Raw genomic sequence first — 23206 nt, forward strand, 5'->3', positions numbered from 1 at the left:
CTGATTGCAGCTACAGCCAAGAGAAAAAAAAGATAACAATCCACAGCTTTCACTGATCACTCACTGTTTGCAGCTCCATCAAAGAGGTGAAAGCACAGATCACACAATACCTGTCGTTGGTCAGTCAATGATTAATTACAGCTCCATCCAAGAGGTGAAAGCCTAGCCCGCAGCTCACACAACAGCTGTCGCTGGCCAATCACTGATTACAGCTCCATCCAAGAGGTGGAAGCACAGTGCACAGCTCCCACAACAGCTTTTACCAAACACTCACTGATTACAGCTCTATCCAAGAGGTGAAAGCACAGCTCACACAACAGCTGTCGCTGACCACTCACTGATTACAGCTCCATCCAAGAGGAGAAAGCACAGCCCGCAGCTCACAAAACAGCTGTTGCTGACCACACACTGATAATAGCTCCATCCAAGAGGTGAAAGAACAGCCCACAGCTCACACAACAGCTGTTGCTGATCACTCACCGATTACAGCTCCATCCAAGAGGTGAAAGCACAGCCCACAGCTCACACAACAGCTGCCACTGGCCACTCACTGATTACAGCTCCATCCAAGAGGTGAAAGCACAGCCCACAGCTCACACAACAGCTTCCCCTGACAGGTCACTGCGTACAACTCCATCCAAGAAGTGAAAGCACAGCCCACAGCTCACACAACAGCTTTCACTGACAGGTCACTGCGTAAAGCTCCATCCAAGAAGTAAAAGCACAGCCCACAGATCACACAACAGCTTTCCCTGATCACTCACTGATTACAGCTCCACGCAAGAGGTGAAAACACGACCCACAGCTGGCGCTTGCCACTCACTGATTACAGCTCCGTCCAAGAGGTGAAACAACATTTCAAAACTCTCCCTACAGCTTTCACTAACGACTCACTAAATACAGCTCCATCCAAGAGGTGAAAGCACAGCTCACACAACAGCTGTCACTGGCCAGTCAATGATTTTAACTCCATCCCAGTCCCCAGGCGGCAAACCTACAAATCACAGCTCTCTGAGATTAAGTATTTTTCCTATGGAACGAAGCCCCAGGGCCCTCGAGGCCTAAGGAGCCTTAAAAGCACCATGAACCCAATTATGCCTATATTTAACTTCTGGTGTTACAACTCTATCCAGCGGAACACAACCAAGTCTCGCAGGTTACATCAGAAGCTCCAAACTGAAACAGGACGTTCAGTTAGTGTGTCTCCTTTCAATGGGACCCAGTCAAAGCTACTTCCACAGGACATTCAGTGGCTGAAGCCACCCAGAGGAAAAAGACACCACTACAGCTCTCACTGCTGCCTTCACAAGATCTCCAAGGAAGGGTATCCAAGCTTGTTTCTGACTTCTGCTTTTTGTTGCACTCTAAGTTGTTCCCAGAGCTGACAGGTTTGTGCCGCTTACAGCTAGACGGCACTTCCAAGCCTCAGCCACTCTCCACACTGGACACTACTGTAATGAGGCTTGACTTACAGGGCCCACTCCAGCTTCTCGTTCCGTATCGAGTGGTACAGCTCCTAGGAGTGGAAAGAACAAGATAAGCCTTTTAAGTAACAAGGACTGAGCTACAAAAGAAACGCTGAAATAGTGATCTCAGTTTAACCAGATTCCGCTCCCAACCCCTTCTGCTTCGACTCAGCAATGATAACTAAGGGAACGACTGATGCTCAAAAACGAATCGTGACACACTGAAAGAGAAGAACCGTCCTGGGTTATCAGGAATGTAGGGGTACAGAGGGAGAAAACAACCAGAAGTCGAGGGAAGGTCTGGTTACCAAATGGCACAACACTGGTCAGAGATCATCCGCAGTACCAACTACAAGTGTGTAGGTCACATCTGTTGGCTTGCCCGGCAGGTCAGGACTCCAGCTATAATGACCTGAACTTAATGTAGTGCCTGCTACTGCAATATCACAAGTTACCAACCTTGTAAGGATGAGCAGATTTATCAGCCCTACCAAGATTAGAAACTCGGACTGCGGGTCATGTCACAAAAAGATCTCAGAAAAAAGTGCTTATTATATTGAGCCAACTCGTTTACATTTTAAGGATTCGATTTATGGCAGACTTGGCTGAGGAGGAGACACTTTACAGAACACATTTTTATTGTAGAAAGAGATACTTAACATGAGCTGTACAAAGAACATTCTGGTGTGTGAGGATTAGAGAAATCAGAAGGCAAAGACGAGCAGGTCTACAAACATGTAACCAATACATTTACAGACAGCATGCCATACATTTGTTTTTAATATTTACTTTAGAGGGTTTTAACTTCTTAAAATGTAAGGTACAGAAAGATAACAAATGTGATTTAGTCGTATTGCCACATTTTCTGGTCAAATATCTAAGCTCGGATTAAAACGAAGAACATATCAGCAGAGTTTAGCTCTGGAGAGCTCATGTGGACAGTAACTCCACTTTGAACGGTCTTGTCAACAGTGCTTTATCGAGTTGGATGTCTCATCTAAAGAATTGCTCGTTCTGAGAACCACATCTGGAAACTACACCCAGTCTATAAGGCCATATAGTAAAAACTGAGCCTAGTTTAAGATGGAGCATTGCGGTCAAAACTGGGGACGTCATCTGCAGAATTGTGTCCAGTTATGTAGGCTACTTCAAAGTTATTGATTTCATTTTTTAAATTGCTACCTAAAATATTGTATGTAGTTGGAGACCACATATGGAGTTCTGAGCCCAAATCTGAAATCCTCAACCAGAGCACCGTTCACTTGTAAATGCTGTATTTGAAATGTTGTGAGAAAATTTATTGTATGTTGTTAAGTTCTGGAAACCATATTTGGTACATTGTGTCAAGTTTGACTGGAAGGAGCAGGGGGTGGTGTGAGGGGTTGAGGTAAGGGCTCACCTAGATATTATGTGCAAATGCGAAATCCTTCCTCAGAATATAGTTGTGAAGGTCCCGCTTGAAGCGATATGTCTGTATGTGGAGTACTTTCTGACAGTTTCACCTGCAGTATGGCATCTTGCTTTGAAAAACTCGCCTGGAACACTGTCAAGTTCTGAAGGCTTCGTTGTGTTTACAATTACATATAAAGAAGTGCATCCAGTTTCTGAGATGATTAACATTGTAAACATGGTTTCCAAATCATGAGGCATAATCCGGAACATGGGACCTAGTAATGAAGGTCGCACGTGGAGGACTGTCCAGTTCTGGGTGTCATTTCTGGGAACAAAACACTTGAATTTGATTGAATGTGAAGAGGTGAGAACTATAAGAAAGAGATGCTTAAAGGAGGTGTTCTCAATGGCTTCAGAGGAGGGACACATCAACTTTGAAAGTTTGAAATTAATTTCCCATGAAGAAGTTTTCCATACCAAGTGAAACAATAATGCCATCAAAGAAACTCTTTATCACCTGAATAAAAAAAGTGTACTTAATAAGGACTTGTTCTGCAACCCCCAACAGCAGCAAAGTGAGCTTTAATAGAGAAATACAGGCCACATTTAGATAAGGGCTGGAGGGCAAGTAACCGTTTTTCTTCAAGGAATTTCGCTACATGTTTTTTCTGTACATACTCGATACAGAACCTCCTCAATTTAAACATGCATGAAAATAGGGGGCATGAGACATTTGCCTCTCTCAATATTCTGTTCAGTCTTATGTAAAATGCAGATGCTAATACTGGGAGAAGTGAGGAGTTGGGCAGTAAAGGCAACCAAGAAATGGAAGCTAGAGTAAAGGATCCTGCCTTAGAATCTGGTGTAGGGACTCTGGTCTACAAAGCAACTTAACGTGTAGCCTTTCGAACATCTGGCATGGATTCAGAAACACCAAACTGTCGAGGACATTCTAGCGCAATTAAGATCACCTGGCCTTTGATTGATTCAGCTTGATGACTTTCAGTATTAGTGGTAAGAGGGGAAGGCATAAAGAAATTGCTCATCCAAAAGGGCACTACAGAACCTGAAGCAAAGTCTGGGCATTTCATGTTGTACTCTCTTGCCAACAGATTGACCTACTGAACTGTGAAAGGTGTTGCGAAGAACATTGGTTAGAAGTTCAGAGACTCCATAAACTGCACACCATCAAGGTTGATCAGAACTAGCCGGAGTTTTCATGGCAGATGGTTTGAGCATGAAGGAAGGGTTGAAGAACTTCGGTGATAGAGGGACTGCCCTGTTTAACAAAAGACTGAAGGGATAAGGCAGGATGATTTGAAGCCAATTGTCTCTGAAGCTGTCCGATGTGGGCGTATACGTGAATCCACTGTATACGTGAACTGTCAGTCACAATAGACCAGTTCTGGAAGAACAGGATGCATTTCAACACAATTTTCAGTTAGGTTGCTGTTCCAAGGCAGAAACTGTAGAGCCTTACAGGATGGTCCGGGCTCACCCTCCCAATTCACCAATCTCCAACACCATTTATCATCCAGTCACTGATACAGGAGACTCATGCACTGACGGGCATTGTGGTAGAGTGGTGTGGCAATAGATGACCGGTCCAAATTAGGCACTATTATTGCCTGCCCGATAAGGCTCCCACGTATTGTATCCTTTACAAATGGAGTAGTGACTAATGGCTGAGGTTTATCTAGTGTTCCAGATCTTGCAGTTCTCTAATCCCTGTTCTGTCTTTTGAAAAGAGGTTGCTTTTATTAACGTTCAAGTTAATTAACATTTTCGTTCTTCTGAGATGTGCTGCAGCCAAAAAAAAGCTCTTCAAGAAATTGTTTGGTGCAGATTTTTGCCCTGATAAGCATGACGTCACATTGGTAATGATTCTTGCCTATCGCAATATGCAAAAAAAGCGGATGTTTTGCTGTACTATAGCTAGCGAAGGACTCTCCCTGAAGTGATCTTCTATTGTGCCCTTTGTGTGCCCCTGGTGATTATGAGGGGACATTTAATGCAAGTATACCATCATGAACTTACACTTTTTCACCTTTTTTCCAGACTGGGTTTGCACTCCTGTTGTCTCCTTTTCTTTGCACCCGAAATTTGAACAAATAATCCTTTTGCCCTTCTGGAAACGCAATGGGTTGGACCATTTGCTTCTGCAGTGAAGCATGGACTGCTTACCGCAGCTGGATCTGATGAAGGCTATTTTTTTTAAGTGACCGCAAGCAGAAAGGATTTGAGGTTCATGGTGTACCGGTGCTGCACAATGCTCAACACACATCTGTCTTTTGTTATATTTTGCCACTCTTCCAGATTATTTGAAATCCTCCTTGTACTGTAATTGGAGCGGAAGTGAGGCAAAAACACGGCTTTATATTTTCATGGACTTCAATGCTTTTGCTGGAGACCTCTTCTTCAGTTCAGCTGCCTTTTATGCTGAGAGGATTGTTTTTACTAATGCAGATACTGTTGCTGCCAAATGGGGCTGAAACCTTGGAAATGGGAAGCATTTCTTTGAAGGCTTATGACAAGCTTGGCAAAACTCCTTTGTATTTCTTCAGGGCTATTGCTTTCAATGTTTCTCCTGTGTTTTCATCCAGTGCATTTCATCATCTGTATGTGATGCAAACAAAGTGCTTTACCAGAAAGGAAGATTTATATTCTTTGGCTGACTGTCTAGCCTGAGGCCAGACAATCTCAGCCAGGAATATCTCCACCCGTGAATATGCTGTCACACTAACTGTGAGTCACATGGTGTGATGTGTCTGCTGCCACACTGATAAATGATTTTGTAGCAGGTTTGGTGGTGGCTGGAACCAGAAAATTATACATTGCTGGCATAACATATTTCCATTGTTGGCAGTAACTAGAAGGAAAATAGGCTTTAATTATGTGTGATGCTGTAAGGTCTCGAACGTTTTTGCATATCTCACTTGTTTCAGAACCATCAAAATACTATTACAGCTCGTCTGTACACAACGTTTTGAAATGATGCGACATTGTTAACAGGCGACACTCATAGGAGTACCACTGTCAGAGTAGGAGCATACATATCCCATTGAATTCTAATGTGTCTCTACCTGCCTTGTTTTTTCTCAAGGTACAATATCTTCTTGGAGTAAGTGACCACCGTGCGATATGCAATCCTCTTGGGTTACGCAATTTCCCATTCTTAGAAGACCTGTGTCTTGAAGGAGAGTAACTCTTAGTTCGGAAGTGTTTTTCCTATCTGAACTGTTCTCTTTTTAAAAATGTGGCTTTTTGCGGGGCGTGGCCAAGATGGTGAGCAGGTAAGACGTACTTTCCTTGTCTCCCTGCTGCAAGCCGCCTGTAGCGGCTACAGCCGACATTTCGATGGCCCAAGAAACCTCATAACTGAACGTGCAAAAGAGCAACTAACAGGGGCAACATAGGAGCGAATTTGGTGCATGATCACAACCTGGAACCACAGCTAGCTGGTGAAGGCGACGGGCCCAGCGGCGTAAAATGGCAGAATCGGCCTAATGCTGTACGCAAGCATCCAGGGACGCAACAAGACACATGGACGAGCATATACACCACCACCCCCAATCGCAGAAGATCTGGCTGGAGAACAGATGCGTGAGCCTGGTGGGACATGTTGTGACCCCACCGGGAGAAGCAGTTGAGCGGAAGGAGGAAGCCAAAGCGTGGCCCGAGTCTTAGGCTGCATCAAAGAGCAGCATCGGATACCACGGAACAGGCAGAGCGCGAGCGGACACCCACACTTGGAGAGAATGCGGCGGAGGCCCCACGTGAGCAGCTGGGCAACAGTTTGTGAGATTCTGGGATACTGAAGCCACCCTATACAACACGGCCCGGGTTGCAGAGAGACCAAACTGGAGGAGGGCCTAGAACAGGCAACTCATAATCCTGAACATGTCCTTGGCTAGGGGTAAGAAAGACCGAACACTAAAAGACATGCTGACCAAGCCCCCCAATGCATCAGGAGGAGATGGCCAAGTGCTGACAGGCAACCCCCATGTCAAGGCACAGAAGCAACGGACGAACCAGTTACACATGCCTTTCTAGAGGCACTGTTCTCCATGCTGCACGGCGACCTGCAAAGCCTCAGAGGGGAGCTATCTAATAACATTAAAAAAATTAGACGGAATGTGGACTCAATAGGGGAATGGGTGGCAGGTATAGAGGATCAGGAACATACCTGTGACAAGGAGGTGGAGCAATTACAGGAGGTGATCCGCCAGCGTGAAGAACAAATAGACCTCCAGGCACATGCCAAAGACCCCGAGAATCGGTCCAGGAGGAATACAATTCTAATTGAGGGTGTGCCATCTCAGGTGGGAGGCTCCGGCATCTACCTTTACTTGAGAAACTTCTTCAATGACATCTTGGAGGCCACCACAGGGACTGAGATAAAGATAGACAGAGCGCATAAAGTGGGTCTCCAGCTCCGCTCCACAGCTCCACCACCAGATATACTAGCTTACCTTCCGGACTTTCAGCTGAAGGAACTGATCTTAAAGAAAGCATGCGATAAGGAACCTATTACATTCTAAGGTCACACTCCCTCCCTGTAAAAAGATTTGGCAATGATCACCCTGAAGAAAAGGAGAGACTTTAGACCAGTTAGTTTGCATTTGCGGAACTTGGGGGTAGCATACTACTGGGGCCACCCCTTCCGATTGATCTTCAGATGGGAAGGGAAATTGCACCAGCTTTGATCACTACTGGAGACATGTTGCATCCTTGGAATAGAAAATCCTTCGGCGGACGCTCCGGAGAGAGGAGATTCTGGAGCCTCACAGGGGAGGATCGGGTTGCAGAGGCGTCGCTGCCCAACAGATAGGGAACAAAACCCGACCCTACTACAATTGCCATGGAACACCAGGCTGTCCTAGAATCGTTGTCGGGAGAGCGGCAGAATGGAGAAGACGTGTGAGACCTTTGGGCTGGCATAAGGATTCACCGCATGGCTGGGGGTGGGGGCGGGGGGCGGGGGGGGGTTTAGCGGAGATGACCTGGGAGTGGGGAGGAAGAGATACAATATGCACCCAACAATTTCAAATACCAGAGACACGACCTACGGGTCCTGGACTTCATTGGACTTTATCAAGGTACATGGTTAGTTTATTTCAGTTTTTGGGGGGACCATTACTCAAGATAGCATGCTGTGGGAGAGAGGGGACACATATCGAGGGGAAAGACGGAGAATGGGGGAATGGGAAGACGGAACAGGCAATGGAGTCACCGGACAGAGGGACCCTCCAACACTTAACATGACACCGCATGTAATTAAGAGTCCTTTCGCTTAATGTGAAGGGCCTCAATAATCCTATTAAGGCGAGCTATTCTTTTGTATTTGGAACACTCTCAGGCAGAGATCTGTCTACTCTAAAAGACCCACCTTCTAAGTAAAGACTGGCATCGCCTACGATCTCAAGCAATCCCACACCAACTCCACTCTTCCACTTCCGACAAAAAAGGTGGGAGTAGCTATTCTGGTGGCTAGAAGATTCAAGGGAGAGGTGAGCCCTAAAGTTGCAGAGGTGAAGGGTAGGCTTTTAGCTCATACAGTTAGGAACATTCCGTGGTGGTGGAATGTATACATGCACCTAATACGGGACAGGAGAGGTTTCTGCAGGCAGCACTATCAAAAGCAATGGCCACATATGCATGCATGACATTGGTAGGGAGAGATCTGAACCTCGTACTCGAAGCAGACAAAGATAGGTCTAGCAGTCGCTTGGTCCAATCAGGGGCCATGTCGCAAGGAGGGAGCAAATGGCTAAAAGACATGAGGTTAATTGACTTATGGAGGGAGGCTCAGCCTAGCTCTCCTCAGTACATCTACTTCTCTCATGCACACAAGACCTATGCACGCCTCGACTACCTCTTAGGGACTAGGGAGATACGCAACATCATGGGAGAGGTAGAAATAGAGTCAGCAGCCCTCGCAGACTATTATGATGCAGTAACCCTCACATTAACCACCCCCCCTTCCCCCCTCCCCCCAAAAAAAGAAGACACTTCGGGAACGGGAGCTTAATAGAGACCTTGCTCCTTCGCCCGGCTGCGACTCAACAATTAACAACGACTATACGCAACTCCCTAGATATAAACGATACCTCCGATATTACCGTTTCTACACTGTGGAAGGCATTAAAAACAGTAGTTAGAGGGGAACTGATAGCAATATCTACTGCGGATAACAAGGCCCGTAAAGAAAAGAGAAACCAATTAACGGCTCATAGCCGTACTGGTGCCCCCAGAGTTTGGCGCCAACTTCTCACAGCGAGGGCCCACTTCGGGGGCCTAGACTTGGATAGGGCTGAGTGTGCCATACTCTGGCTGAAACACTCCTTCAAAGTAGGAGGAGATAAGTCTGGGCAGTTATTAGCTAATAAACTAAGGTCCCAAGACAACAAATGAAAGTTCAATCTCTCAGGACGCAGGGAGGAGAGGAGCTAATGGATGATGAAAACATACTGAACGAGTTCCGGGATTTCTATGCAGAGCTGTATACGAGACAAGACCTAGCCCAGAACATAGCATCCTACTTGGAGGGAGCGAACACCTTTCAATTACCTACAAATCAAGCAACTTCGCTTGACGCCTCCATCAGACTTGAGGAAGTTATTGCAGCAATCTCCCGCATAAAAACCTTTAAATCATCATGCCCAGATGGATACCCAGGAAGCTTTAATAAATATTTTTGCTAGACTCTAGCCCCAATCCTAGCCAGATTATTTAACTCCTTTGCGGGTCTGGGGTCAATTCCTCCAAATATGGTATCGGCGTCTATTGTGGTAATTTCTAAGCCAGGAAAAGACACACTCAATCAGCTCCTACCATCCCCTATTGTTGTTTAATGTAGGCATTAAGCTATTCACACGTATTTTAGCAGCGCGACTAGGCCCACTGATACCGTGCATCATAGACCCTGACCGGGCAGGATTCATCCAGAACAGGCAGTGCAGTGACAACACAAAACGAATATTACACCTCATTGATAAGGCACATCACATGGACATGGACGCCGTCCTCCTAACAGTAGATGCTGAAAAAGCGATCAACCAAGTGAAATGGCAATACCTGGAATAGACCCTCACCCACTTTGGTATACGAGACCAATACTGTGCTTGGGTAGCGAGCTGCTATAGCACGCCTACAGCCTCAGTAAAGGTGAATGGCACCACGTTGCACCGCTTACCCGCTTACCCATAAGCCGAGGTACTAGGCGGGGATGTCCCCTTTCCCCTCTCCTTTTCGCCCTCAATGTGGAGCCTCTGGCCCAGTGGATTAGCTACAATCCAAAGGACAGCAGCGTTTGCTTTGGCGAGGAGAGACATTCAGTTAGCCTTTGTACAGATGACATCTTGGCTTTACTAGAGAAACCAGACATATCCCTGCCAGCCTTCCGTGCAGAAATCACCACTTTCGGACAGGCTTCAGATAAATGTAGGTAAGTCCCAAGTCCATGGCACTGTCGGCCATGCCGGAGCGCTCGAATACACTCAAAGAACGTTCATCAATGCAGTGGGCCATGGATTCGTTTCCATACCTGGGGATACGTCACGCCTCCACGATTGCACAAACCCTCCCGATAAACTATAATATCTTACACAGACCCTGACGCAGAGGGCTAGCCCGGGACAAGGGTTCAATTCCCCGCCTCAGCGGGTCTTGGGCTCAAAATTCCATGCACCTGATAATTCTCGCCTCGGTGCCTATTCCAATCATGGAGTCCCACTCTGCAACTCTGGGCAAGAGCTTGCTTAATCTCCACAATGGCCCCCACAACGCTAAGGATGCCTGGCCTCCACCTTGGGGGTGCCCAGGAGTGGAAACCTCACAGGGGAAGCCAGGATGGGTTCCACAGCGGTATCCGTACAAGCACCTTGCGGGTGAGTAGTGCGCTATACAAGTATCAATTTACAGATATCCTGTTTCCCGGCATATACAGTTCTGGGCTTACCCAACCCTTAAACTTATCCACTTAAATCACGCAGGGGGAGACAGATGGGATTAGCACTCGGGGCTGCGCTCCAGAACATCCTCGCTTACTGGGGGACGGCAACTACCCCTACGCACTTATGTTGGCTCCATGGACTCCGGTCCATATTAGGGATGGAAAGGATGAGTACCAAACTCATGACCACTAAGTCTACTTTTTGGGAAATATGGCGACCATTCCTTTTCTCTTATCTATCGAATTCAGGGAACTACCTGCCCTAAATACCTACGTATTCAGGGACTTATCTTCTCGCGGCTGGATTTCAGCAATGCGCTATTCCTGGGTGCGCCTGAATCCACCCTGAATAAACTGCAGCAAGTGCAGAACGCGGCTGCCAGGCTTTTGACGGGTCTCCCTAGGCGTCAATCCGCGCGCCCAGCGTTGAGGGCATTGCACTGGCTCCCTGTGAGGGACAGGGTAAAATTCAAGTCCCTTTGTATTGCCCATAAAGTTCTGCACGGGATAGAACCTCCTATCCTTGGGGAGATGGTCCAGCCTTACAAGGCCTCTCGCTCCCTTCGCTCTGACCATCAACATCTCCTCCAGGTCGGCAGGGTGAAAAAGGCTAGATCGGGCGGCAGAAGGTTCTCAATAAATGTGGCCTCCCTGTGGAACTCATTGCCCCTACAACTTCGATCGGAAGCTAGCTTGCTGCGCTTCCGCAAACTTTTAAAAACCTTCTTGTTTTCTGTTTAATCCCTTCTCTGTTTAGTTGTGTTATGTTCTGGCAGCGCTGGGATGCCTATTGGTAACCAGGCGCTATACAAAACTCAGAATAATAATAATAATAATTCTTTGACTAAAGGAACTGGAGTAGGTTTTCCTATAGACAGAGAATAAACTGACTTGTCCCATCTTGACACAGCTGACATACACAAAGCCTTTTAAGAGTACTGGGGAGGGAGGGAGCATGGATTTGTTCTGGGTCTTTTTTGTTTTATTCGTGTTTATATTGTAAAACCCACATGTTGAGCGATGCGACACTCCAAGCAAAAGAATGATGGACGATAGAGATTAATAAGTAAGTTGCATATAAGATGTATTTTCGTGCTTTGTTACACATGAATAAATGATTTAAACCATAAAAATTTGACTTTTCTCAGAGGAAGGTTGAAATTTTGGCTGTCAATGAGGTGGTTTCCGCTCCGAGTCTTGAGGTGTAGTGATTTATGACTTCAGTCCCTTTGCACAAGTCTTTTCCCCTACTGTCTTGCTCCTCAGTGAGGAATGGTTAATATCTTCAGAGAAATAGGATTACATTTATCCTATAGAGAGAGACCATCTCAGTGTTGAAGAGCCTCTTGAACCAAAGGCGGTCCTAATCAGGGAATTCATGTTGATAGCATATGGCTCTATGGCGAGAGGGTCTAGGTGTCAAACATGTCTCGTAGATTTACTAGAACCCTCAACCTGATATGGTGAGATTCCTACAAATTGTGGGAGTCCGGCAGGGACACAGCCATGAGTGCATGGGGTAATTCCAAGACTTCTTCCTCACAGGGCACAAGCTTTACTGAAAGGGCAGGTTCACTGTCTAAGGCCAGCAAAAGGTAGATTATAAAATTGGTATTTTCAATTAAAAATCAACGAAAAGGCAAGCCAGCACTCAATATGCTGACTTAAAGGTCACAATTTTGAAAAGTAACAAATTCTCCTGCCTGGAAGGGAGAAATGGACGCCTGGCCTTGCTCAGAGATGCTCCTTGCAGAAGCCAGAAAAAGAAAACAAGTTACTTACCTGTAACTTTGATTCTCCAGTATTGGTAACTTTCATAGATTCCCAAAGCTTGTATCATTCCCCGTCGTCGGAATGGGAGTCTCGTAAACCAAATTAACATAGCAGTAGGTACAAAAGAGAAAGAAAAAAGGCCTAGGCCTCATTCCCTTTTGTAGCATATCCATCTCTTTTTGTAAAAGAGACCAAAGTAAAGCAACAACCAATCAGATTAGCCTCACCCCATAATACCCTCCTGAAAGAACCTCAGAGCCTCAGATTTTTGTAGCTCTTGTGTAACAGTAAAGCCAAAAAACCTACTGAGGGCTGGGCTTTCCCAGGGGAGGAGGGTGTGCGCTTGGGAATCTATGATAGTTACCAATACTGGAGAACCAAAGTTACGGGTAAGTAACTTGTTTTCTTACTCCAGTATTGGAACTTTCATAGATTCCCAAAGCTTGTAGCACATTTTGCCCCCTCATTGACATCTCCTCCTCTCTTTTCCCTATTCTAATATCTCCGTCTTTTTTTTTTTTACATGCAACTAAAACATTAATCAACACTGCATTAACATTAAGAACACATAGCAAAATGTGCTAATAACAATAAAGAAAGGAACGCATATGGCGTTCCAATTACGCCATAGTAAAATACAAGGCTGCCCTTAAAGCTTATCATTCTGCCTGTGATATCGCCAGAGCCAACTATGCTAACAGCACCATACTCACGGCTCAAAATAGGCAGAAGGCCCTGTTTAAAATAGTCAAAGATCTCTCCGGTGCGTCGTCTTTACCTAAGGACCCCTGCCTGGACACTGCACAGTGTAATGCCCTGGCTAATTTCTTTCTTGAGAAAATTGACAGGATCTATGATATTTTTAATGCTACTCCTGCTGCATCCACTCATCCTGATCAAGTTTTACTCACTTCCCCTCCTGATGTTGTCGCCAGCTCAACGCCCGCTGCTCCCCTACTCCATGCTTGGGAACCTATCTCCCCTTTGCTTCTAAAAAAGTATCTTCAAGACATAAAATCTGGTTCTCCCCTTGACCCGATGCCTCCTCAAATTCTGAGTACCCTGGACCCAGCCTTACTCCACATTATTCTGGATGTCTTGAATGCTTCATTAACCGAAGCTATTGTTCCTAATGAATGGAAGCACGCGATGGTGGTTCCATTATTAAAAAAGGCCAACGCTGATCCCAACAACCCTTCCAATTTTCGCCCTATTTCTTTGCTTTCATGTTTCTCTAAAATTCTTGAGAAGCATGTCAACTCTTTGCTCAGTTCTTATGTTGAAGCTTCTAATCTTCTTCACGGCTCTCAATCCGGGTTCAGGGCTGGCTTCTCCACTGAAACCACTATTCTTGGTGTGTCGGAGACCATCAGAAGACAGGTGGACAATGGGGAGACAGTGGCACTCATCTTGCTTGATTTGAGTGCCGCATTCGATACGGTCTCCCATTCCATCTTATTGTCCACCTTGAAATCTGTGGGCGTCGATGGTTCCGCCCTGGCCTGGATTGCTAATTTTCTTTCTGATTGCACTTTTCAAGTCTTCTCCTCTACGTCTGTTTCTGCAATACTCCCCTCCCCTCACGGTGTTCCCCAAGGGTCTATTCTTAGCCCTCTTTTCTTTAATCTGTATGCGAGACCCCTCGCTTTTTTGGCAGAACAAGCTGGTCTCACAATTTACTCTTATGCTGATGACACTCAAGTCATCTACTCACTTTCTACCAATAAAAATCTTCCTACGTCCTCCCTACAGTCCGGACTGAAACAGATATCTGACTGGATGTTCAAACACAAATTAAAATTAAACGGGGACAAAACCGAACTGCTCCTGTTTGGTCCAGACACTTCACTCTGGGGCCCGCAACATTGGACTCCAGAGATGGGCCCTCTACCTACTCCAACTGTGACAGCCCGCAATCTTGGGGTCCTCCTTGATAATCAACTATCTTTCAAGCAACACGTTGTGAAAGTCTCCGCCACCTGTACCACCATCATCAGGTGGCTGAGTAAAATCACGTGGATGCTGCCTGCTGACACCCTGAGGACTGTAGTCCAGGCTCTTGTCACCTCACGCATGGACTATGGGAACATTCTACTCCTGGGTGCATGTAAGGAGGTAACTAGGAAGTATCAGGTGGTACAGAACATGGCAGTTCGCCTAATATGTAACCTGCCTGCCAGATCCTCGGCCGCTTCTCATATGCGTAAACTGCATTGGTTACGAATTGAGAGCCGAGTTAAATTCAAAGCACTCTGTTTAATGCACCGGATCAATACTAGTAAAGCCCCGAACTATCTATCCTCTTTGGTGCAGCAATATGTTCCCCCCCGCACACTTAGGTCCTCCACTCAGAACAAGTTTAGGATACCGCGTGTTAACAGAGCCAAAATGGGAGGGCGCTCGTTCTCCCTGCTAGCACCTTCCTTATGGAATTCCTTAGCCCAATTCTTGCGTTCTGAAATGTGTTACCTGACATTCCGTAAAGGAATTAAGACCTGGCTTTTTAATACTTAATTTTCAGTTTCTATGTTCCTCTCACCTTGCTTACCTTCTTGTTCGCTTTAGCGCCGGGAAACCTCCGGGTAGCTGCGCGCTTAACAAATGTAATTATAATAATAATAATAATAATAATAAGGAGGGAAGAAAAGAAAGCTCACGCTCAATGAAAGAGGTTCCTCAGGACAGCCTGGCCTACAGCTGTGTCTTCTAGTGCCGAGGACTCCAGGCAGTAAGGTCTTGTGAAAGTGTGCATGCTGCTCCAAGTTCCAGCCCTGCAGATAGCTTTAATCTGGACTCCCGCAAAGAGAGCCGTAGACGAAGCCATGGATCTTGTAGAGTGTGCTCTGATTCTGCCTTCTAGAGGTTTGCCCGCTGCAGAATGACAGAACCGTATAGCGCTGGAAACCCACCAAGCAATCCCCGGTTTGGAGAGGGGTAAGCCCTTGCGGGGAGCACTAAATGCAATGAACAATTGAAAAGATTTTTGAAAGTCTTTAGTACAGTCCAGATAAAATTTCAAGTATCTCTGCACATCCAGTGAGTGGAGTGCCCTCTCCACTGGCGTAGAAGGTTGAGGAAAGAAAGCCTTAAGAATCACCGGCTCATTTAAATGAAAGTCCGAAGGCACCTTAGGTATGAACTTCGGATAAGTCCTTAGAATTACTGTATTCCTTTTGAATTGGAGGAAAGGTTTCTGGATCGTTAGAGCTTGAAGTTCACCAATTCTTCTTCTTGAAGTGAGAGCCAGAAGGAGAGCCAACTTCCACAAGAGGAATTTCATATCTGCTCGATGAATCATCTCAAAAGGATGCTTCATGAGCTGGGAGAGCACCAAATTCAAATGCCACGTGGGAGGAGGAGGCCTCACTGGAGGAAAGACTCTAAATAGGCCTTTGAGAAATTGCTTAATAATCCTGGCTGACCAAAGAGAAGGTCCAGATGCAGTGCGTCTATAGCGAGACACTGCGGCTAAATGAACTTTTATGGATGCGTGAGCCAGCCCCGCCTTAGCCAAAGACAGGAAATAAGGAAGAACCTGGTGAGGTTGAGATGAAAAAGGATCAATATATTCCTGCTGACACCAGATACAAAATCGTTTCCATTTCAAACGGTATGTCTGGTTAGTCGAAGGAGATCTAGCCTGAGAGAGAACTTCCTTTATCTCTTCTGAGAGACCTACACCAAGAAACTCTTTCTGCTCCGGAGCCATGCTGATAGATGCATGGAGTGAGGATCCAGATGCCGAACTTGGCCCTGGGACATCGTGAGAAGATCTGGGACCATTTGTAGAAGACATGGAAAGTCTAGAGAGAGAAGATGAAGCTCTGTGAACCAAAACTGCCTCTGCCAAGCTGGAGCTATTAGGATCATCCTGCATGGTTCAGTTTTGATCTTCCTAAGAATTCCCGGTTTAACGGAATGGGGTAAAGGCGTAAACAAATGCTTCTGACCAGGCTATCGAAAGCGCATTCCCTAGAGATCCGCAATGGTGATGCTTGCCTACATAAAACTGGCATTTCTCGTTCTCCGGGGTGGCAAAGAGGTCTATTGCTGATTTGCCCCACCTCGGGAAAATTTCCTTCAACATAGTCTGATTCAGTCCCCATTCGTGGTTGACTGACGACAGCCTGCTAAGCATGTCCGCCTTTTCGTTGTGGACCTCTGGAAGGTGTTCCGCCTGCAGTGATGTCCTGTGTAGGAGCGCCCACTCCCAAATTCTCTGGGCCTCCTGCGATAAGGGAAGAGATCTGGTATCCCCTTCTTTGTTTATGTAATGCATTGCTGTGGTATAGTCTTTGCGGACAAGGACTGCTGACCCCTACAACCGTGGAAGGAAAGCTTGCAGTGCCAGACGAATCGCCCTGAGTTCCAGGAGGTTAATATGAAGAAGGCGGTGCTGAGGCAAGCAATGCCCGCTTACTTGCAAGTCTTGAAGCACCGCGCCCCAGCCCTCCAGCGATGCATCTGTAGTGACTACTTGAGGAGCCGGATTTATTATGAAGGATAGACCTTGGGATACATTTTCTTCCTTCGTCCAGCACAAGGCTGCTCTTTTCATTGCCACTGTGATCACAACCTTGTCATCGAAAGACCCGTGAACTTGTGCCATTGCATGTTGAGCTGCTCCTGAAGTGGCCGCATCCGCATCCGCAACCTGCAGTGGGGTATTAGAGGAATGCACGAGGACATCACTCCTAGCAGGGACTTGTAACGGCGTACTGAAAGACACTTTCTTTTTCGCAACAGATGAGCCATAGACATCAGTTTCTCCTGCCTTTCAGAGGATGGAGAAGCCTTGCAGAGAGACGCGTCCAGGATGGCTACCAGGAATCGTGCTTTTGTGGATGGACAGAGAGATGACTTCTCTCTGTTGAGAGTCAAGCCCAGACTGCTGAACAGTCTCGTACATGCATCTATTGTTTCTTTCACTGCACGCCTGGTCTAGGCCTTTAACAACCAATCTTTCAGGTAGGGGAAGACTTGAAAATGTTGCCTCCTTAGGAAAGCTGCCACCGGTGCCAGCACCTTGGTAAAGATCCTCGGAGCAGACCGAAGTCCAAAAGGAAGAAATTTGAACTGAAAGTGGATCTTGGCTACTGTAAACCGTAAAAACCTCCTGTGGGCTGGATGAATGGGTATGTGAAAATACGCATCTTCGAGATCGAGGGTGGCCATGAAGTCCCCAGAGTTGAGGAGATGTAAAATATCCTGGAGAGGCACCATCCGAAAGGATTGACTTATGAGATAGGTGTTTAGCTCCCTGAGATCTAAAATGAGGCACCATTTCTACAGCGTCTTCCTGACCAGAAAAACCTGGAATAGAAACCTTCTCCCTTTTGAGAAAGGGGATCCGGCTCTACCGCTCCTTTGAGGAGCATCCGATGAACTTCGAGTCGTAGAAGACGCAGATGTTTCAAAGGCATGGCGTTAGGGGGCTTGGAAGGTGGAAAATTTACAAACTCCAGCGTATGGCCACTCTGAATGATGTTGAGTACCCAATGGTCTGATGTAATTTGTTCCCAGTTGTGGAGGTATCGAGGCACCCTGCCTCCAACAGATGCTTTCGGGGAGGGGGTACAGCAGGCAGAGCCAGAACGCTGCTATTGTCTCTTGGTGGTGTCACGCCCTTGGCGATTCAGTTTTCCTGTAGAGTTATTCCTCGAGAAAGAAGAGGTCTGGCCTTGCCTTTGATGATAAGACTGACAAAAAGATTGAGGTGTGGAACAATAAGAAGAATACCATTGTTGTTGGTATGAACCTCTGTAGGAAGTGGTACTCTTTCCTCTGGCTCCACGGAAAGGAACCTTCCGATACTGAGGAGTTCCCTGGGATCTTGCTGTCTCCGTGTCCTTTGTTAAGTTCTGGAGGGCATCATCGATATGTTTGCCAAATAATGCCTCACCATCAAGCGGAAGGTCCAGGATCTTATTTTGAACCTCCGGTCAGAACCATGTTGCCCTGAGCCAGCCTTGGCGACGCAGAACTGCTGCCCCTGCCAGCGAGCAGAAAACTGCTGTGGCAATATCCATGGCGCAGTCTATCACTTCCGCAGATGTAGCTTCACCCTCCTGTAAAATCTTCTTTGCTTCCACCTTGGATTCCTGTGGTAGCTGGTCTAAATATGGTGAGAGGTCGCACCACATTTGGCGATCGTATCTGCCAAGGATCGCCAACGCATTAGCCGCCCTAAACACAAGGCTCGCCGTAGAAAAAAACCTTTTCCCCGCATTGTCAAGGCGTCTGCCTCCTTTATAAGGAGGAGTCGTCAGTGGTGCAGAAGGATTGCATGACGATCTTTGAGCTGCCTGCGATATTACCAAATCCGGCTTTGGCTGACCTATTAAGGATGCTGGACTATCATCAGGGGCCTTGTACTTCTTTTCCAGGCGTGGTTAGACTGGGATGACAGTCGCCGGGTTTTTCATTGCTGTCAACCCCTCGTCCTATATACATGGCTGACAATGGGAATGGAGCGGACCATCTTCCTATAGGGCTCCTTAGGAAGCATTCTGTTTAAAGAGAAGGCATAGGAAGCTTAAATCTACTTGAGGCTCTTTCCATCAGTTTATAAAACCCCCCAATGTCAACCGGGGGAGAGTCCACTGGATCCGGAGTAGGAGAAGCTGGGTCAGGGATGACAATCATCCCACTCCACACACTGGTCAGTCCTGTTGCCATCGTCTTTATCCTCGTCCGAGGAATCGTCTTGTACTCCCTGAACCACTGGAGGTATACCTTGGCTAGATACCTGCGGCTGTGATACCATCTGGGATGGTGCTCCTGGCGAAACCACTGAAGAAGTTGGTGGAGCAGACACGTTATGCACTGCAGAAAAAGCTGGAGGAGGGGTTTGAGAGAATCTCTTCCTATAATCCTGCAACACGCACTGAAGATCTGCCAAGAGGGAAGAAGGGTCTGAAATATTATCTTGGCCTGCGCCTTCCTGACGATGAAAGGGCTGTTGGTATGAGTGCTCATGAAGGTATTCACCCTCAGAATCCGTATCCTGGCATTTTACCAAATGTTGTGAGGGGCTACCGGCATAGTCAAAATAATCCTGTTCATCTCCCTCAGAGTCCTCTTCTTCTTCAAGCAACAGTGCGGGAGGCAAGGGGGTGACCATCCTTGGAGATGTCATATCAGGCGTTATTCTCTTTAAAGAAATAGTGATCCTAGTGATGTAAGAGAAGCCATCGTCGACGAGGTCGACGACAGAAGATCCACCATCGACGGTTGAATAGTCAACGAAGAGATGGCTGTCTGCGACACTGCCGTCGATGTGACCGTCGACACTCCCGCCGTCGTTGTTGTCATTGTCTTAGTTGCTATCGTCGACGACACACTTGTCGCCGCTATCGTCGACACCCTCGTCGACACTCTCGATGACGTCGCCGTAATCGTCGTCGACGGGCCTGTCGACACTGACGTTGAAATGTGGAGACTTGAAGGTACCGTCGACGAGCCCATCGACAGTGAAACTTTTTTCACCTGCGTTTTAGTAGTCTTCGTCAACAGAGTCTTCTGTAGCGTCGTTGACGACCTTAATCTTTATCAGACTTCTCAGATGTTAGAGAAGAAGGCTTTTTGAAAGCTTTAGCAGACTCCACCACTGCTGTAGCTGAAGATAGTCCTTCCCTCTCCTTTGCACCACGGTGAGGAGATTTGCTAGGACTCCAGCTCTCAGACTCACGGGGGTCTTTTTTTAGGCCTTTGCAGGATGGTCTGTGGATGGTGAAGGGGAAGCCCTACCCCTTTACACTGGCCTTCTGGATGTAGTTGCAGATGATGAATCTTCACTATTACTTGATAGAGTTTCCTTCCTTGACTTCAGCTTTTGGAGCAAAGTGAGGAGACGACCCTCACCGTCCCGGAGAGTCTTCGTGGAGAAGATGCGGCAGATCTTGCAGTCCGCTGCCTTGTGATCGGGGTACAGGCAATAAATGCAATCCTTATGCCTGTCCTCCACAAATAACCTCTTCTTGCCACAGGTGGAGCAAGCCTTAAAAAGGGCTTTCCTCTCCTTGTCAGACATTTCCAGATGAAATACCAAACAAATCTGAGGAAAAAACTGCTGAAAAATAGCCAACTAGAGTTAAAGGAGCAGAGCTCAAAGGAGACTCCCTTAGCACAACGTGCAGTAGAAAATCTGAGGCTCTCTCAGGCGGGTTCAATGGGGTGAGGCTAATCTGATTGGTTGTTGCTTTACTTTTGTCTCTTTTACAAAAAGAGATGGATATGCTACAAAAGGGAATGAGGCCTAGGCCTTTTTTCTTTCTCTTTTGTACCTACTGCTATGTTATTTTGGTTACCGAGACTCCCATTCCGACGACGGGGGATGATACAAGCTTTGGGAATCTATGAAAGTTCCAATACTGGAGTAAGGAGCGGATGCTCCAATTGCCACTGCTGAGCATTGTGCAGCAAGGGAGCTACTGGTTGCTTCAAACAAGAAGAGTAACCTTACAAGTATTTCACATAATTGCGATTCTAGTACCATTCAATGCCTTACATCTCCTTCTTAAAGGGAATTGACAGGGACAGACTCAGTCATGTTTATCACTCCAGTTTACTTGTTAATTACGACTGGCTAAGCTTTAAAATAAAAAAAACTTCATTTTGCTGTTCATATCTGCTGACGGGCAGATGGAAAAAAAGAAAAAAAAGACGGAAATGTATTTTATAAAGGGCTCCAAAACATTTCTACATAATTTAATGTTGTTAACTAGCAACACATAGTTTGTGAACGAGAAGTCATTTTGCTACTTTTATTAAAACACAAGTGGCAGAGATTAGTCTTAAAATGTCCCAAAACATTTACTCCACACAAATTACAAATTAAATGGTATGTTCAGTTTTGCTGAGTGAGTTTCCATTCCAAATTGCAGTTGGTGTGAAAACAAAAACAAGCAGTTTTTTTACTATATTTTTCATTGCTGTTTGTCAAAAAAAAAGAGAGGAAGGAAGAAGGAGAAATAAGTGGAGACCGCTTCAGGGAATCCACAGCAGCGCAAAGCGGATGGTGTATCAGAATGTAGTGTAATGCAATACTAATGGCTAATTCTACACTACACCAGTGCCACATGTTAATAACAATATTTTTCATTTAAAGCCACGTGACCTCCGTCATACCAACACCTAAGGATTAGATATGTATGCATCTGGTACATCAAGGTTCCTCTTCTAGAAAGGATGCTCTGCCTGCTGACAGGCACCTTCCTACTACACTACCTTCAGCTGGTTCTTTGGGAAGCTTTTTCCATCATTCAAGCCGTCGAGGTTGATGATAAACTCGGGGCAGGACATGCACCGGCCGATGTTCTGTCACCAGAAAGAGAGAAAGGCAAACATTCATTAGTAGATGAGGTAAATAGGACAGCCAACCCTTCATTACAGAACAGCCAAGCCTTTGAGAAGCATGGGCTTTCACATTGAGCTGGAAGACCCCTCTACATCAACTTGCTGACAGGCATACTCCTTACAAAATCTCCCTGAAGGAGCTTGTTCCTAACGGCATCATGAAAGCCCACGCTTCTTAAAACAAGGCTGTTCTTACACCAAACATTTCAGGACAGACACTGCATGTTTCTTAAATCGTATGCTTCATATGCCATCTCTGAGAGGTGCCAGCTACTTTACCAGCTCCCCAAGAGTGTCTGCTCCTGATACCTCAATGCCTTAAAGTGATTGATCACTCCAACATCTACTCCTACAAGACAACCATTTGTGGAACATGGTTCTTAGTCTACGTGGCACTACTTTGGAAATCCTTACCAGATAGGATAGGAAACATGCAAGGCCATCAGAGGTTTAGGAAGGATGAGGAAGTAAAGAGCTGCCCTTCCCTAAACTAGGATGCAGAACCAAACTGAACAGAATACTCCGCTCAAGCACACTCCAAGACAGATCTGTGCTACCATGGCTTGCTGCAATCAATGTAGCTCAGGGACTGGACTTATACTCCTCCAGGCTGCAGTGGTAAGATATTCATCCCAGCTGCCTCTAACCAGTGTTAAACAAGAATTTTCTGTCGTCCCAGGGTGGAAGCTAAGAACATGCATATCATGACAACCCACACTCAGGAGAAGCCATAGGCAACGTCTATATACAGTCATGTTGGATATGGTACCAGACTATAAGTTGCCATGAATACTGTGTCCTAAATGTTAAAAACAAGAAAAGTTTCATAGGAGTTATTGATAAAAAACCTACGCTCAGTGGACACGACTTTAACAAACAATATTATGATATTCATGTCAAATGATATTTCTGAAAAAGATATTGTGACATACAACCTTCATGTAGCCAACATCAACCTTCCTAAACCAATGCCCTCATTACGAAGAGGACACGCAACAAACACACAAAGATCTGCCATCCGTCACTACGATGGGATACTTTAGAGCGCAAAAAAGTCTTTCTCTCAGAAATCAGCATATACTTTGGATGACTTTAATATAGTTTATCCTGGCGGATCTAAATCTTGCCAATCACCTGTCGGAAGATTGAACTCTTTAAATCACCATACTCTATCACTATATTAACAGCCGACATCAAGAGGCGATCACTCTCCTGCCCCACTGAGAAATCCCTCCAAGGTTATTCACAGCGTCTATTTAAGAAG

At 46.1% G+C, this 23206-nt stretch overlaps 1 protein-coding gene across 1 annotated transcript in view; it reads right to left on the reverse strand.

Annotated features, from left to right (window-relative positions):
• The window catches only part of LOC147679829 (uncharacterized), a 342930-nt gene that overhangs the window by 83043 nt on the left and 236681 nt on the right, over positions 1-23206 (reverse strand). The window contains exons 9-10 of the mRNA XM_086943387.1: positions 21814-21903; positions 1473-1516 (exon numbers count right to left, since the gene is read on the reverse strand). Of these exons, the coding sequence (XP_086799513.1) occupies positions 1473-1516; positions 21814-21903 (134 nt within the window). The remainder of the gene's footprint in view (positions 1-1472; positions 1517-21813; positions 21904-23206) is intronic.

Source organism: Lissotriton vulgaris, chromosome 11 (assembly GCF_964263255.1).
Source record: "Lissotriton vulgaris chromosome 11, aLisVul1.2, whole genome shotgun sequence".
NCBI lineage: Eukaryota > Metazoa > Chordata > Amphibia > Caudata > Salamandridae > Lissotriton > Lissotriton vulgaris.